The sequence below is a fragment of the Corythoichthys intestinalis genome, chromosome 15, assembly GCF_030265065.1.
Source record: "Corythoichthys intestinalis isolate RoL2023-P3 chromosome 15, ASM3026506v1, whole genome shotgun sequence".
Taxonomy (NCBI): Eukaryota; Metazoa; Chordata; class Actinopteri; order Syngnathiformes; family Syngnathidae; genus Corythoichthys; species Corythoichthys intestinalis.
In genome coordinates, this window is record NC_080409.1 from 26,024,335 (window position 1) to 26,039,033 (window position 14,699).

At 40.0% G+C, this 14,699-nt stretch overlaps 1 protein-coding gene across 2 annotated transcripts in view; it reads left to right on the forward strand.

Moving 5' to 3' along the window:
- Positions 1-387: 387 nt before the first annotated feature.
- Positions 388-14,699, forward strand: part of sntg2 (syntrophin, gamma 2) — a 52,356-nt gene continuing 38,044 nt past the window's right edge. For both annotated transcript variants that reach the window (XM_057860055.1, XM_057860053.1), the window contains exons 1-2: positions 388-658; positions 14,553-14,690. In XM_057860055.1, coding sequence (XP_057716038.1) covers positions 590-658; positions 14,553-14,690 — 207 coding nt within the window. In that variant the 5' untranslated portion in view covers positions 388-589. The remainder of the gene's footprint in view (positions 659-14,552; positions 14,691-14,699) is intronic.

A 14,699-nucleotide genomic window follows, 5' to 3' on the forward strand; every position in this document is an offset into this window, starting at 1 on the left:
AAATAGTTTGGGGGCTTAATGCGCCATGAATCTGCTATGGCAGCATATAGACACTGTTCTATCGAACACAACAGTTCTTTTGGCTTAAAATACAGCAGTTTATTTTAAAGGGGTGCAAGAGCAAAAACTGCTTTTTCCGTGTTGTCTGTGTTTTCTGCCTTCTATCATCATCAATGGTGCTGAAAGAGTTGATTAAAAAAAATGTTTAGAAATTTTTATGTAGTATTAAAAATTGTATCAATTATAGAAATTTCTTGGATTTAAAATTCTAATATTTTAACAACAGATATTTTTTTATACTTTTAACAACCCTATTTTCTACTAAACAATTCTCGTGTCAATGAACGGGTTAATCGTGACGCAGCTGCGGAGAATGCGGACAGACAATCGTGTCCGATGTAGTCAGGACTGTGTGAGACAGACAGAGCAGATGATTGGAGCAGCGACGGCGGTTTAGAGACGGCTATGGGGGAGATTGGACGTGTTTAGGACGATGAGGCTGAAGAGGATGCCGCTCATTGAAGCTCAGCCTCGGCAGACGTGACTTGATTAGGTCCGCTGAAGTGAGCAGGAAAAGCGGCTCTAGGAGATGAACGTGCCCGGGAAACGGGATACCCAACGTATCGAGCGACCCGCTGGTCTTTTCCTTCCCACTTCGGTAAGTAAATTGACATTTTATCGGGTGTTTAAATCCAGTTTACCTTCCTTTTGAGACACATTATTAAGTGAGCTAAGAAAAAGACGCAACGTGATAGCTTGAAATAAATCTGAACACTTTATTGATATACACTTAAAAGCACAATAAAGAAGTTTTTCAGGAGGTCTGTATGTAAAACCTCAAAATATAAGCTACATTTGGGTGTGACTGCTATACTGTTATTTTGATAAAAGTAAATTAAGCCGCACTGCTCTTTCTGCGATGAGTTTTTATTATGCATATAGTTTGTCCACAGAGTAGCATCTTTTTGCATTTGTTTACAAACTCCTTCGCTGAAAAAGCTTTCTTATTGGCTGATATTTGTGATATCAGAAACTGAATCAGCATTTCTCAACCGAGTCTGAAATGCTATCCTGAATTTGAAATACCTGTTCTTAACTTGAATGGTTGAAATATAAAACTGCATCTGAATAACCTAATTTGAAATTGTATTATTTGATTGTGATCATTGTCTTGAATATAAATCATTTTAATTTGTAATGAATTTCATGAAAAATTTGATTCCTTTGATTTTTCCACATTCAGGTCTCATTATACAAATTCAGTTGGAAAAATACGAATTCAAGTTGCAAAATTCGGAGTAAATTTTTTTGGTGACATACAGTACATACATACAGTGGGGAGAACAAGTATTTGATACACTACCGATGGGAAAAATTGGCAGTGTATCAAATACTTGTTCTCCCCACTGTACATAGATATCCTCTTGGCCAATCAGCGCATTTGTTTTTGATCACGTGACACATTCCCTTCATGAGTGCGTAAATGTCAAATATTAAGTGAATAAAATCAGCTTTACGTCCAATTACACTTTTTTGTTTGTTTTTTTTAAATAGAGGAAGTGTGATTTGGATTTCGTAGGGTTTTATACAGTGCTGGTCAAAATTATTGGCACCCCTGCAATTCTAATGATAATAATAATAATAATAATAATAATAATACATTTTATTTCTAGAGCACTTTTCAAAACACACAAAGACTCTTAATTCTGTCAGATAATGCTCAATTTCTCCCAGAAAATGATTGCAATTACAAATGTAATATCTTCATTTATTTTGCTTGCAATTAAAAAACACAGAAGAGAATGAAAATATATTTTTAAAAATCATTATCATTTTACACAAAACACCAAAAATGAGCCGGACAAAAGTATTGGCACCCTTTGAAAAATCATGTGATGCTTCTCTAATTTGTGTAATGAACAGCACCTGTCGCTTACCTGTGGCACATAACAGGTGGTGGCAATAACTAAATCACACTTGCAGCCAGTTAAAATGGATTAAAGTTGACTCAGCATGTGTCCTTTCGTGTACCACATTGAGCACGGAGAAAAGAAAGAAGACCAAAGAACTGTCTGAAGACTTGAAAAGCAATATTGTGAGGAAGCATTCTCTTTTGTGCTTTTTCATTGCAAGCAAAATAAATGAAGATATTACTACCAAAACATTTGTAATTGCAATCATTTTCTGGGAGAAATTGAGAATTATCTGATAGAATTGCAGGGGTGCGAATACTTTTGGCCAGAATTGTAGGTGCTATTTGAGCAGTGTTCTCCTAAGCTGCATATTTGACTCTGGTGTCACAGCATCTCGTATTTTTGAAAAATTAGCTGTGTTCACAAAAATGTAAACGCTAATGTTGTAGGGGCGGGATTGTACTTTTCTCAGATCACTATTTTTTGCCAATGTTGTGAAGGTGTGACATAAGAGTTGAATTTTGTCAGAAATCAGATTCAGTTTCTGATGGCGCAAATATCAACCCATACTTTCTTTGCTTTTGAAAGCCTGAACATGAAATGAGTCTCAGGGGAATAATGTCTCTGAATTATGCTCTATGAGCTCACTTGCTTTCAATTCATTTCAGCCAATGATTATCATATATATTATGTTGTAGAAGTAATCTTTCTGCAAATATAAGCCCAAACAACTAAGTTGAGATGAATATGTTTTGAAAACATATTGACACATTTATATGTTTAGGAAGAAATGAACTCAGTCAATGCCATTGATAGTGTAGACATCAAGTGCTTTTCAACCGGGTGGCTATTCATTCATTCATCATCCCTGCAGCTTATCCACACAAAATGAATCATTAAGAAACCTCTTTCTCAGAGCAAGCAATATTGTTGTGTTAATGCCAATGATGAATTCAGTCTCAAGTTAACCATTGGTTTTATATGTTTTTTTTCTCCCATTTGTACTTGGGGTGCAGGTGTATAAAGGCACCTGAGATTTGTAGGGTGAGCCTTACATGAGTCAAAGGTCCTCTGCGACACCTAGGATTGTCATCCTAATTGGCAATTCAGGATATCATGAGCAATTTTAAATGGTTTCAAGAGTGAACACGGAGCAAAGGACACTCCAAACGCAGATCATTACAAATGGGATTAACTATGGACTGATGCTATACAATTATCAGGCGATCGCACCAAGGCTTTTCTTTTCAAAATAAATAAGAAGTGACATACACATCATATAGAATTAGCAAACCCTGTGGTCACAGCCTGAGGTTGTCTCTTGGCAGTGACAGCCGGTGCGTTTATTTATCCCAGTGAAGTGTGAAAAGGAGTAATGCTTTTGCAATCTGAACAAATTTAATCCTGTATATTTCCTTCGACCGAAAAGAGTAACCTGAAAAGGCCACGCTAATTTAATATTCCAAAACTTAAAATCCAGAAGAAAATGAAAACTTGACTATAGGACGCATCCAGCAACTTTTACATGAAAACTGTAGTTTGTCATACACCGTATAAGCCGCAGTTGACAATAATACACTGGTACATTAATCATAATCTGTAATAATGAAGAAAACAATAGTTTAACGCAATTTGGAAAAACTGGTCATAAAAGCAGCTTTTTTAAAAACAATTTTTTAACCTGTCCTGCTCAGCTGTTTGACACGGAGAATGGATGTCTAAGTGCCTGGATAGTCTGAACAGTTTTAATGTTTCACATTGAGAGTCTGACATACTCCTTTTGTGATCTTTCAACATACCTCATTTATTATGACAAAACAGCGAACAGGAAGGGGTTATGGGGGAACAGAAGAAAAGAAACACAACAGAAGAAAGAGAAGAAACACAAACAACAACAAGAAATACATTGAACGCCTAACTACACTAACTACTAATATGTTGGTGCTATCGTCAGCTAAATGTATTTCCGGTTGACACCATGTGGGGGGCCTGTTGACCAGGGAAAGAGGGGGAAGAAGGTGGAGGAGTCTATAAGCTAAGTGATAGAAAGGGGTAGAGTGTACACAAATCATCTCTGTGATTTAGAACCCAGTAATCGTGTGAATCCCTAGTGAGTGTAAGCCCGTTGGTGACCAACCCTACGCCACCCCGCCACCAATCCCGGCACCGGGACCCCCCGCCCGAGTGCGCCCAACAACATCCAGCCACATGCGGGCCCTGCCGGGCATGCAGCAGCCATGCAGACAAGCGGAGACGCCACGCGGGCGCCGACACAGGGCCACGGCCCCCACCCAGCCAGCCCGGGAAGGGAGGGTGGGCCATGAGGGGGAGGGGGGGGGCAGCGCAGCCCATCCCTCCTCCCGCAGCCCAGCAAAGGAGCCCCCGCCCCCCCCCCCCCCCCCCCAGAATCCAGGGTGCTCCCCCGGGCCACCCGCGCACCCCTTTACCGGCCCTCGGGGATGGCAAGAGGGGACACACCACAAACCCCACGCCTGTCCCCAACCACGTCCGCCCACCTGGGCCACGAACCGCCGCCGCAGCCCCCCAGCGGCCCACCAAGCCCAGGGCAGGGCAGGGTCCCCCGCCGTAGCAGGCAACATCCAGCCAATACGCCGCCCAGCCAGCGATCCACGCCGGAGCACAGGGCGGATACCCAGTCAGAGAAGAGAGGGGAAGGTGGAAGCAGGAGAACGCCGAGGAGCCGTTGTGGGGCGACGCGAGACCGGAGCCCCGACCTCACCCCACTCCCGCGGTCGGCAGCCCAGGCAGAGAGGAGGCCACGCCTCGGGAGCCATGCCATAGAAAAAAAAGTGTGGGACCCACCTACCACCCTATTACTGTGGCTGCCAGGTTCCCGGCTGGCAGCCATAACCCAGCACCGTGATGGGATTGTGAGGGGAGGGTAGTGCAATTTATGCATTAAAACAGGAGCTCTTGGCTTGGGGCGGTGGGGCCGCAGCATGGAAATTCAGCCCAGCTGCCCGTCCCACCGCCCTTTGCCAGAGCTCTTTTGTGGAGTATGATGTGTGTGGTGCGTTAAAAAAAGTTGCCGGGATGGTAGGGCCTGCCTAGAGGAGGTAACCGTGAGGCACCTCCACCACTAGGTCCCAACCATCCCACAACCTTGGCGTGTGATGCATTAAAAACAGCTATTGCTTGTATATGAATGGTTACTGTGATATCTGCAATATGTAGTCTTCAAGATGTAGTTTCCAACCACCGTAATTTGGCCACCAGCTATGCATGCCACCATGAAAAGAGGAGAGCTTGTCACCCTTCCCAAAATGATGATATGTAGAAGTCCAGTCAATTTGCTGCTAAATTAAATGATTTTATCACTATTTGACGTCCAGTCCATTGGGAGGGTGACAGCGAAAGAACATTCGTTCATTTGCTCACAGACCTCCCACTTTAAATGAATTGGACATCTAGTGCCGTCAATGGCAGCAAATGAGTTAAACAGTGTCTGACTAAGCAATGATAGAATTACTCTAAATGCATGTATGTAAGCTGAAATGTAATATTTTAAAGTAAAAAAGTACACTCATTTTTGCGCTATAAGCCACTACTTTATTTCCCTCATGTTGAATCCTTTGGCTTATAACCCAGTGCGGTTTATTTGTTATTTTTTTTGGCTTAATAAGTCACACTTCATTTGACAGCGGCATCAAAAGACTGTCATAAGAACGTCATAATTGTGACATGACCCTCTCAGGGGCATTAATGAATGCTTATGACAGATGTCATTAAATATAATCCAGGAAATTCTGTCACTAACTCCATTTATGTCCAGCTGGGATCTTTAACGTCCATTCAAAAGTGAGATAATTTTCCGGATGACACTAAATGACAACCTCATGACACTGTAATGTCATAATTATGACGGTCCCATGACAGTATTATCACACCGCTGTCAAATAAAGTGTTACTGTTTAATATCTTTTGGTATAAGTATCCAATAATACAGTGAGGACAGCTGCGGCTTATAGTCCGGTGCGGTTTATCTATACACAAATGTCGTTTTCGTGTCAAATTTGGTGGGTCGCAGCTTTAGTCAGGTGCGCCTTATAGTCCGAAAATTACGATATATAGTATATATGTATATAGGGCCACACAGAAAGAAGTAGAGTGTCAGATCTAGCCCCTAGGCCTTGTGTTTGACACCTGTGCTTTAACATCATACTTAACAGCAAATTCATTCACTCATCCTCTGTGCCAATCCTCATGAGGATCGCTGGGGTGCAGGAGCCTATCCCAGCTCACTATTGGCAGTAGGTGGGGTGCACTCTGAATTGGCTGCCAGCCAAAAGCAGGGAAAAATGAGGCAAACAACCATTCAGCCACTCACTCCATACTAAGGACAATTTGAACTGCCCACTGAGCCCAGCATGCATGTTTTGGGGATGTGGAAGGAAACTGGAGTACCCCGATAAACCCACGCTGGCACAGGGAGAACATGCAAACTCCACACAAGAAGGCCGGAGCCCGGGATTGAACCTTTGATCTCAGAACTGCAAGGTGGACATGCTAACCACTCACCACCATTAATAGCAAAATAAATAAGTAAATAAATTAATGAAATATAAATATATATAAAAAAAAAAAAAAATTAATTAATGTAATTAAAGATGACATCCCCTGATCTAAACCCCTCCGAACGATGCTACAGCAACAGTTCATAGTAAGATTGGGGGGAGGGGGGTGTCCTAAAGTTTTTAATTCTTGATATCAGAAATGATTAACTTTCTAAGAAAACAGTGTAATTTAATGGTAATGGTACAGGCATTCCTTACACTGAACCTGAAAGATGTTTGAATCATGCAAAAATACTGTACAGGGTGTTCCAAAATGCTTGACCCCATTCTAAATGCCCATACCTCAGAAACTACTTGATAGATCTTAATGAAACTAAATACACTTTATGTTGAAGGTCATAAGTTTTATTAGTTACATTTACAAAGAAAAGTACAAATATGTGTTGGTTCTATGATTGATTTTCATAAATGTTCATTATGAGCAATATGTTCAATATGAGCGCTGCCTGTAACTCGAGTCTGTATTCGAGCTCATGCCAAACTCGCTGTAGCATGTCTTCGGTAACAATATCCAGTGCGGCTGTAATTCTCTGTTTCAGTTCTGGTGCCTTCTTTGCAAAATTTGTTAAGAACTGTCTGTTAGTTTAAACACTTAGTTGAGTTTAGGCACAAACTTTAAAATATTGGCAGGAAACTAAGACTTCAATTTTCTTCTTACAATTAATCCCTGTAGGACGTACATTCATATTTAACTAATTATAAAACCAGGCACTAATCAAAGCCACATTTACATGCTATTTGAATTATGTAAATGTCATAATATTTTGAATAAACCCTGATTCAAATTGTATTGTGCAAAGGTTTTAGATTTTTTTGAATTGTTTGTTTGGCAAAAAAGAAAACAGAGCCTCTGTATTATTAATACCCACGGTGTTTCATTAGCTTTTTATTTAGATCCAAGGCAGGAAACCTATGCATATTAATGTTGTTTTCATTTCCCATTAAAAGAAACGGAATCCCGCTGTGTCCCTTCTGTAGCTGTTAAGACATTGATGTGGACAACCAGATTGTTACCTTGGACAGCAAATATGTACTGAGAGCAATGATTTTCCACACAACTCTAATCCAACGCGAATAATGGAATACAAGTGAAAATACAGTACTGTGCAAAAGTTTTAGGCAGGACACCTGCCTAAAACTTTTGCACAGTACTGTATATATATTTTTATTATTATTAAATTTATTAGGATCATGGAAGCTTCCACTTGGGGAAAATATATACATACAGTATATCCTGTATATACATAATATAATAAAAATATACAAGTTTTAGGCAGGTGTCCTGCCTAAAACTTTTGCACAGTACTGTTATTTATGGTATTTATATCAGTGCATGGTGAAGAACTAGCCGAATGTACAATTAATATTCCCATTTAAACATCACCATTAAAAGATAAAGAACAAATGCATTGATGGCCTAATGCGCCATATTATCAGGTGTGCGTTATTTATGAAAATAAACTCGCTGATTGATGGTGTCCCTTACGGTGTATATATTTATGGCGGAAAACACAGACAAGGCTGAAAAAGCAGTTTCTGCTCTTGCACCCCGCTTTAAAATAAACTGCTGTATTTTAAGCCAAAAGAACTGTTGTGTTTGATAGATTGAACAATATGTCTATATGCTGCCATAGTAGTTTCATGGCGCATTGCAGACACCATGCAAACGCTTTTGTTTCAACCCAGCCATAAAAGAAGGTAAGTAATATAAATAATTCGAAATGTCTATCATTTTTAACTTCATTAATTGATGTCTAATATTTAGTTTAAAAAAAGACTTTATAAAATTATTCACTCGCATATTTTAAACTTTTAAACAAATTACGTCAAAATGAAAAAAAAGTGCGTACAACAGGATAAAAAAAAAAGTCTTAAATAGCAGTATTATGTGAATTACAATCATATTTTGAGACGATTCGCCTATATAGAACAATTTGGCAAAGCGCAGATGAGGAGAAATTAGTTTTTTAATCTGCCGGTTAGCCACGCCAACCATTGTAGGGCTCTAGCGTCCTCAACCAGTGGATGACATCGGCAGGAGAATGGTTTCATCTGTTTTACTACTCAGCCCATTGAAGGGGAATTATTCAGAAATAGGAAAATGCGATGAAGAGAGCCGCAAAATGTCATTGTTTCAGTCACTACTCCAATATTTTTACAGGATATTCTTTTTATCCAAGTATTTTTTGCCAATGGCTAAATAAATGGTCCTCCCAAACGATATTTCATGCCACTGTAGTTAGTCGGGCTTTTGTCATTTCCCTGCCGGCTTCGGAGAATGTAAACAAACAAAGAGGCGTGACAGCTAGCCGACATGCTAACCCAAATTGAGTGACGTTTCAAAGTCTTTGAAGCGGAAAATCACACATAACTAGCCCAGATCATTTCACACGGCAGCGGGGTTGTCGATTGTCTTCGCCGATCGGCAACCCACCCGGCAGCGAGTTAGAGCTCGTCGTTCCCTTGCTGAAGGCAGAGGGCTCGTTTGCGGGGAAGCAGCTGGACAATGACCGCCGGACAAACCGGCCAACGTCGGAGGAGAGCGTTAGCTGCCGTATCGTCAATCGAATATGGCAAGATAATGCTTTACTACACGGCGAAGACGGAAACAGCGAGAGAGTCAAAGGAAAGCGGCTGCAGTTGTTGTGCAGCTAACATGACAAAAGTGTGTCTTAGGAGAGCTTTTCTACATGTCCATCCATAATGAAACGTAAGTAAATAGTCCTTTATTTAATGAAAGTTTGTAGTGTTTACTTTGTAATCGCTGTATTCGCGCCGATTTTTAACACAAAGTTGCAATTTCTGATTGGGTGGAAAATTAGACAAAACACCGGGCACGTGAAGGGGGCAATAAGCCGAGTATAGTGCTCTCCCGGCGGGGGGTTAGGGGTTAGTCGGCCGAGTGGACAAGGAGCATGTCAGCCACAAAATGCAAGTCACCTACGTATTAAAATGATCCCAGTATTTGACATAATACAAAACACGATGTTTACTCACTTCCTCGTTAAGTCCAATGGTCCCACAGTAGTAGGGCTTGTTTTGGCCAATATCCACCGGTGAATGGGAACCTTTTGAAACCCCTTAAAGGCTCACACACCTCTCCCTGGTGCAGCAACATTTTTCTGCAGCCGTTTGATTGGCGTGATGCAAAAAATAAACGAATTAATCCGCAAAACCAGCTGAATCCACAGTCGTTCTGCATACTGCAGTATTGGCTGTATACTAATGATGACTATCCCGCTGACGTCACATTAGCAATCCTCGTCAAAACAGGAAGTCGCTCATTTTCATGGCGAGGGATTCAAAACACTAAATAAATATATCGATCGCTTCCACGGACATCCAAGCCGTCCATTTCATTCAGGAGCATAAAATACAGTGGAAAACATGAAACAAACATGCTTTTTGCTGTTATAGGCACTTTAAATAGGTCACGGATATCTACCTCATAACTATCGCTTCATTGTTTGTTTGTTTTTTGTTACTGTCGCATTTTCCCCGATATTTTAGATGATAAATAATCCAAACAAAGAAAAAATGAAAATAAAAATGTTTAAAAGGGTAAATATTTCAAAAACAATATCTCGACCACTCCTTGATGTCTGCGATTTCTGCATTACGACCATTATTATATTACCGTGTTTCACCCATAAAATACCCCGAAAGTCCGGCTGTGGCCGTTCACAGCTGTGTCTTGACACTCGGTAAGACATGTCAAGACAGAGAAGAATTTTTGGATCGAAACAAAGTAAGTACGCGATAATATCTCGTTATAATCATGGTGTCTTTAATTATGCTCTCTCGTGCGCTCACCTCGAGTTAGAGTTTAGGAGTTTAAACATTCTTTTTTTAAAATGCCCTCCTTTTCAAAATTTTTCTTCCCCCAGAAAATTGAGATTTTAAGCTTTCCAATGACGTATCACACATGCAAAACATTTTGAAATTCGGCAAAACTGGTTATCTCAGAGCGGAACTTGAATGAAATGTTAATGTCATCATCATCATCATTGACAGTTGCAAAATGTGATATGATTAGCCCGAAGAAAGAAAAAAAACGAAGAAAGACAAGGGCAGACGGGAGAAGCATATGCTTATCAAGACCCGTCCCTCTGCAGCCAAGGACGCACAATCAAACATAGTAGAGTTGCATACATCACATTACATGAGCTTTTCTTTTTTTTTTTTTTTCCTCATGAATTTTCTTCCCAAAAGTTATTGATTTCAAGTCACCTGAGTGATTTCCGCTGTATAATATATATACCTATTGACTCTTTTGCTTTCAATAGGTGTTTTCAATATAAATGTCTCTCTTTTACTAATTATCACAACTAGGAGTTGAACCTCTTAGTAACTCAAGATACGATTCGATTTGCGATACAAAGCTCACGATAACGATGATCTGACGATATGGCGATACAACGATTATCGATTCATTGGTCAGGAAATCATTCGAGGATATTCTACAAACAACTAATAAACAGAAAAACAAGCTTCTGCTGTGAATTGGAATGAGTTTATCACAGGTAGACGTCCAATCCATTTGAACTGGGAGGGTGGCAGCGAATGAACATTCGTTCATTCGCTGCCATCCCTCCCACTTCAAACGGATTGAACGTCTATGGCGGGTAGTGGCAGCCAATGTCAGGCAATGCGGTAATTTTGGGCAAGTTATGGTCATCTTCATGTTGATTTTCATTTACAGTGATACCTCAGCTCACGAATGCTTAAGCTCACGAACTTTTCGCCTCAAGAACATTAAATTCGCAAGCATATAGTCTCTGCTGACAAACTAGTTTTCGGCGGACGAACCAATTCACGCGGTCGAAAAGCGCCACGAGAAGCTGACGCACGCTCACGGCGTCCCAGTTCGTCCCCTCACTTTCGTTGAGTGCGGACGCGGTTTGTGTTTGATAGACATTTTGGACCATATTGAGTGTACTTTTGCTATTATGGGACCGAAAAAGAGTTACCTACAGTCCTTATGGAAGGTGACTCGTGTTACCAATTCGCCCTCGACTGGTAATTGGCGGTGCTTTCAGCTTCCCACCGTAGTGAGAAGTGGACCGGCGAGTCACGTTGGCTCGTTGTCGTCGGTTGTCTTCGGTTCGCCCGATTTCCTCTCCAGAAAGGTGGCGGCGTGCATACAAACACCCAGAGGCGTCGGATGGCTTTTTGTGGGCACTTTTATTAACAACCAAAAGCATGTGGGGGGCACAGCAGTGGAGTCTACGCTAACTGCGCACTTTGCCGGTAACACTCTCCTTCCAAACAGTAACTCCCTCCCTCCCTCCTCCTCCCACTCCATTCCATCAAGCCATCAACTACCATCACAAAGGTAAATAAAACGACTTTATTATACAGTACAGTTTATTTCTTTAATTATAATACAATAGCACATTTATTATACATAAAATAAGGTATATTTTTGTGTAGTTTTAAGGCTTATTTAGTAGAAAATTATGTTTTATGGGGACCTGGGAACGGATTATTCTCATTTTAATGGTTTCTTATGGGAAATAAATGTTCGGAAGACGAACTTTTCGCCTTACACACACTTTCTGGGAACCAATTATGTTCGTGAGCTGAGGTATCACTGTACTTCCTTTTGATTTTGGGGTATTTTATGGGTCTCTTTTTCTTAGACATTGACACCTTTTTAAAACGATATCTCGATTCTTGGCAAAGTATCACGATATATCACCATATATATTTTGTCACACCCCAAATCACAACACATACATTGTCACCTGGTCTGTCATTAAATAAGTTTAGATGATAATAACTTTTGAATAGATGTCCACTCTAGTGACCACAGTCCCTGAAAGGGTGAAGAAAGTATGATTGATGTGTATATAAGCTCTATGACCAGGCAGGTTCTGTCTGGAGGCCATGTTTGTGTGTTTGTGTTTGTTTGACAGTTGTGTCGCCTTTCAAGGTTATCATTGCCTGGGAAGTTTTGTGTTGCAAGAGCCAATGTAAACTGAAAAGGGCAATATTTTGAAGGAAAAGAGAGTGATGCCTCTTTTCTTGACGTATGCAGGGAAAGTGTAAGATTTATTTATTTCAGATTTTATTCTTGTCAGGTCTTACCCACAGATGTGGTTCTTCACCAATGCAAATATGCTTTGCACTACATACGAGAGGCCAGTACTATTTGATGTATTCTGAAGAAACACAATTTTGACCAGTCAGCATGTTGACTACTGGCTTGACATTTTAACTGCATTGACAGAAAGTGTAATACAGTCACATCTAAAACGGAAGCGTGTGGTTCATCTTACTGATCTTTAAAAAGCTTTTATAGAGTAACTACTTCAATTGGGAGTTTCTAATTCAATCATTGATTAGATGACTGCCGAGGAGAGAATAGTTGACTAGAAAGGTGAACATGTCTTACAACTGCAGACTGTATTGTCCTTTCCATTGCATTTAACACAGAGGTATGAAACGCCAAGGAGGCACTGATGTACAAACTGCCACAATGTAAAACCAAGATGTATTTAGAGAGCTTCATTTCCTGCATCAAAGAGAGCATTTCACTGCGGCGTTACGTCACTGTCCTCATTACTTAATAATTATCTCTCTCAGTTGTGTTTTTACTCTGTTAGTTGATTTGCCCACTGTGGAATATTCTTTCGTCACATCCATTTGACTCCTACTTGCATCATGAAATGGCACTGTTTTTGATGGTCTTGATTAGGGGTTCCTAACCTTTTTGAAACCGAGCGCCATTTCTTTGGTACAGATTAATTTGAAGGGCTACCAATTTGAGACACATTTCTTGAAAGAACACAAAAATGAGCTCGATAATGTTCATCATGTCATGATTGTAACCGCATTCTCAAATAGACAAATAACAACAAAGGCTGATTTTACTTTTGCTATTTGCTCAAATTGCCTTCAATGTCCCAATGGTGACAATAAACATCTCATGAATTTGACACACCACAGAGGAGTGTTGTTACAGCCATGCCAACTGCTCGAAAAATCTCCAGGGTAAATAAAATTAGGCTCCAAAATCATGAAACATTCAGTCGTTTTTCATCAGCGCTGAGGCTGTATTTGCTAAATGTGCTGGTGTGCAATGCCTACACATGTCTACATGTTTGAGCCGTGAAAATGAAATTATATACATTAACGATGGCCCCGATCACGTGATCGCAAATTGGGCCCAATTACGTCATCTTCAGCGTCTCGGAGTCTGGTGTAAAAGATGATTTTGAAATGTATTTATTAGGGCTGTCGAAATTATCGCGTTAACGGGCGGTAATTATTTTTTAAAATTAATCACGTTAAAATATTTGACGCTTTTAACACACATGCCCCACTCAAACAGATTAAAATGACAGCACAGTGTCATGTCCATTTGTTACTTGTGTTTTTTGGTCGCTTGGGTGCGACTGATTTTATGGGTTTCAGCACCATGAGCATTGTGTAATTATTGACATCAACAATGGCGAGCTACTAGTTTATTTTTTGTTTTTCAAAATTTTTACAAATTTTATGAAAACGAAAACATTAAGAGGGGTTTTAATATAAAATTTCTACAACTTGTACTAACATTTATCTTTTAAGAACTACAAGTCTTTCTATCCACAGATCGCTTTCATGTTCATGCCATCTTGTTGATTTATTGTTATAATAAACAAATACAGTACTTATATACAGTATGTTGAATGTATATATCAGTCATGTCTTATCTTTCCATTCCAACATTAATTTACAGAAAAATATGGCATATTTTATAGATGGTTTGAATTGCGATTAATTACGATTAATTAATTTTTAAGCTGTGAATTTTAATTGCTTGACAGCCCTAGTATTTATGTATTTTAAGTATTAACTAATTGGTTGCCATTGACTGTGATAGACGTCCAATCCATTTTGATTGGGAGGGCTTTAAGTGATCATTTAAATCGGTCATGCAGACCAATTTACTTGAAGCTCGACATGCTACCATTGAGTCATTATGAGTAGAATCTGACTCGTTCATTGTGCACTTAATTGCTCTTCATAATGCCGATGTGCTTCTCATTTCCAACAGTTGAAATCTGGAATCGCTTTGCTATACAATGAGGACACCAACAATTCCTATGACGTCTGCCTGAAACTGACTAAAGAGGTATTAACCATACAGACGCTGGATGTGGTTTGCACAAGAGGAAGCAAATCCCAAGTAAATGTAAGTGCC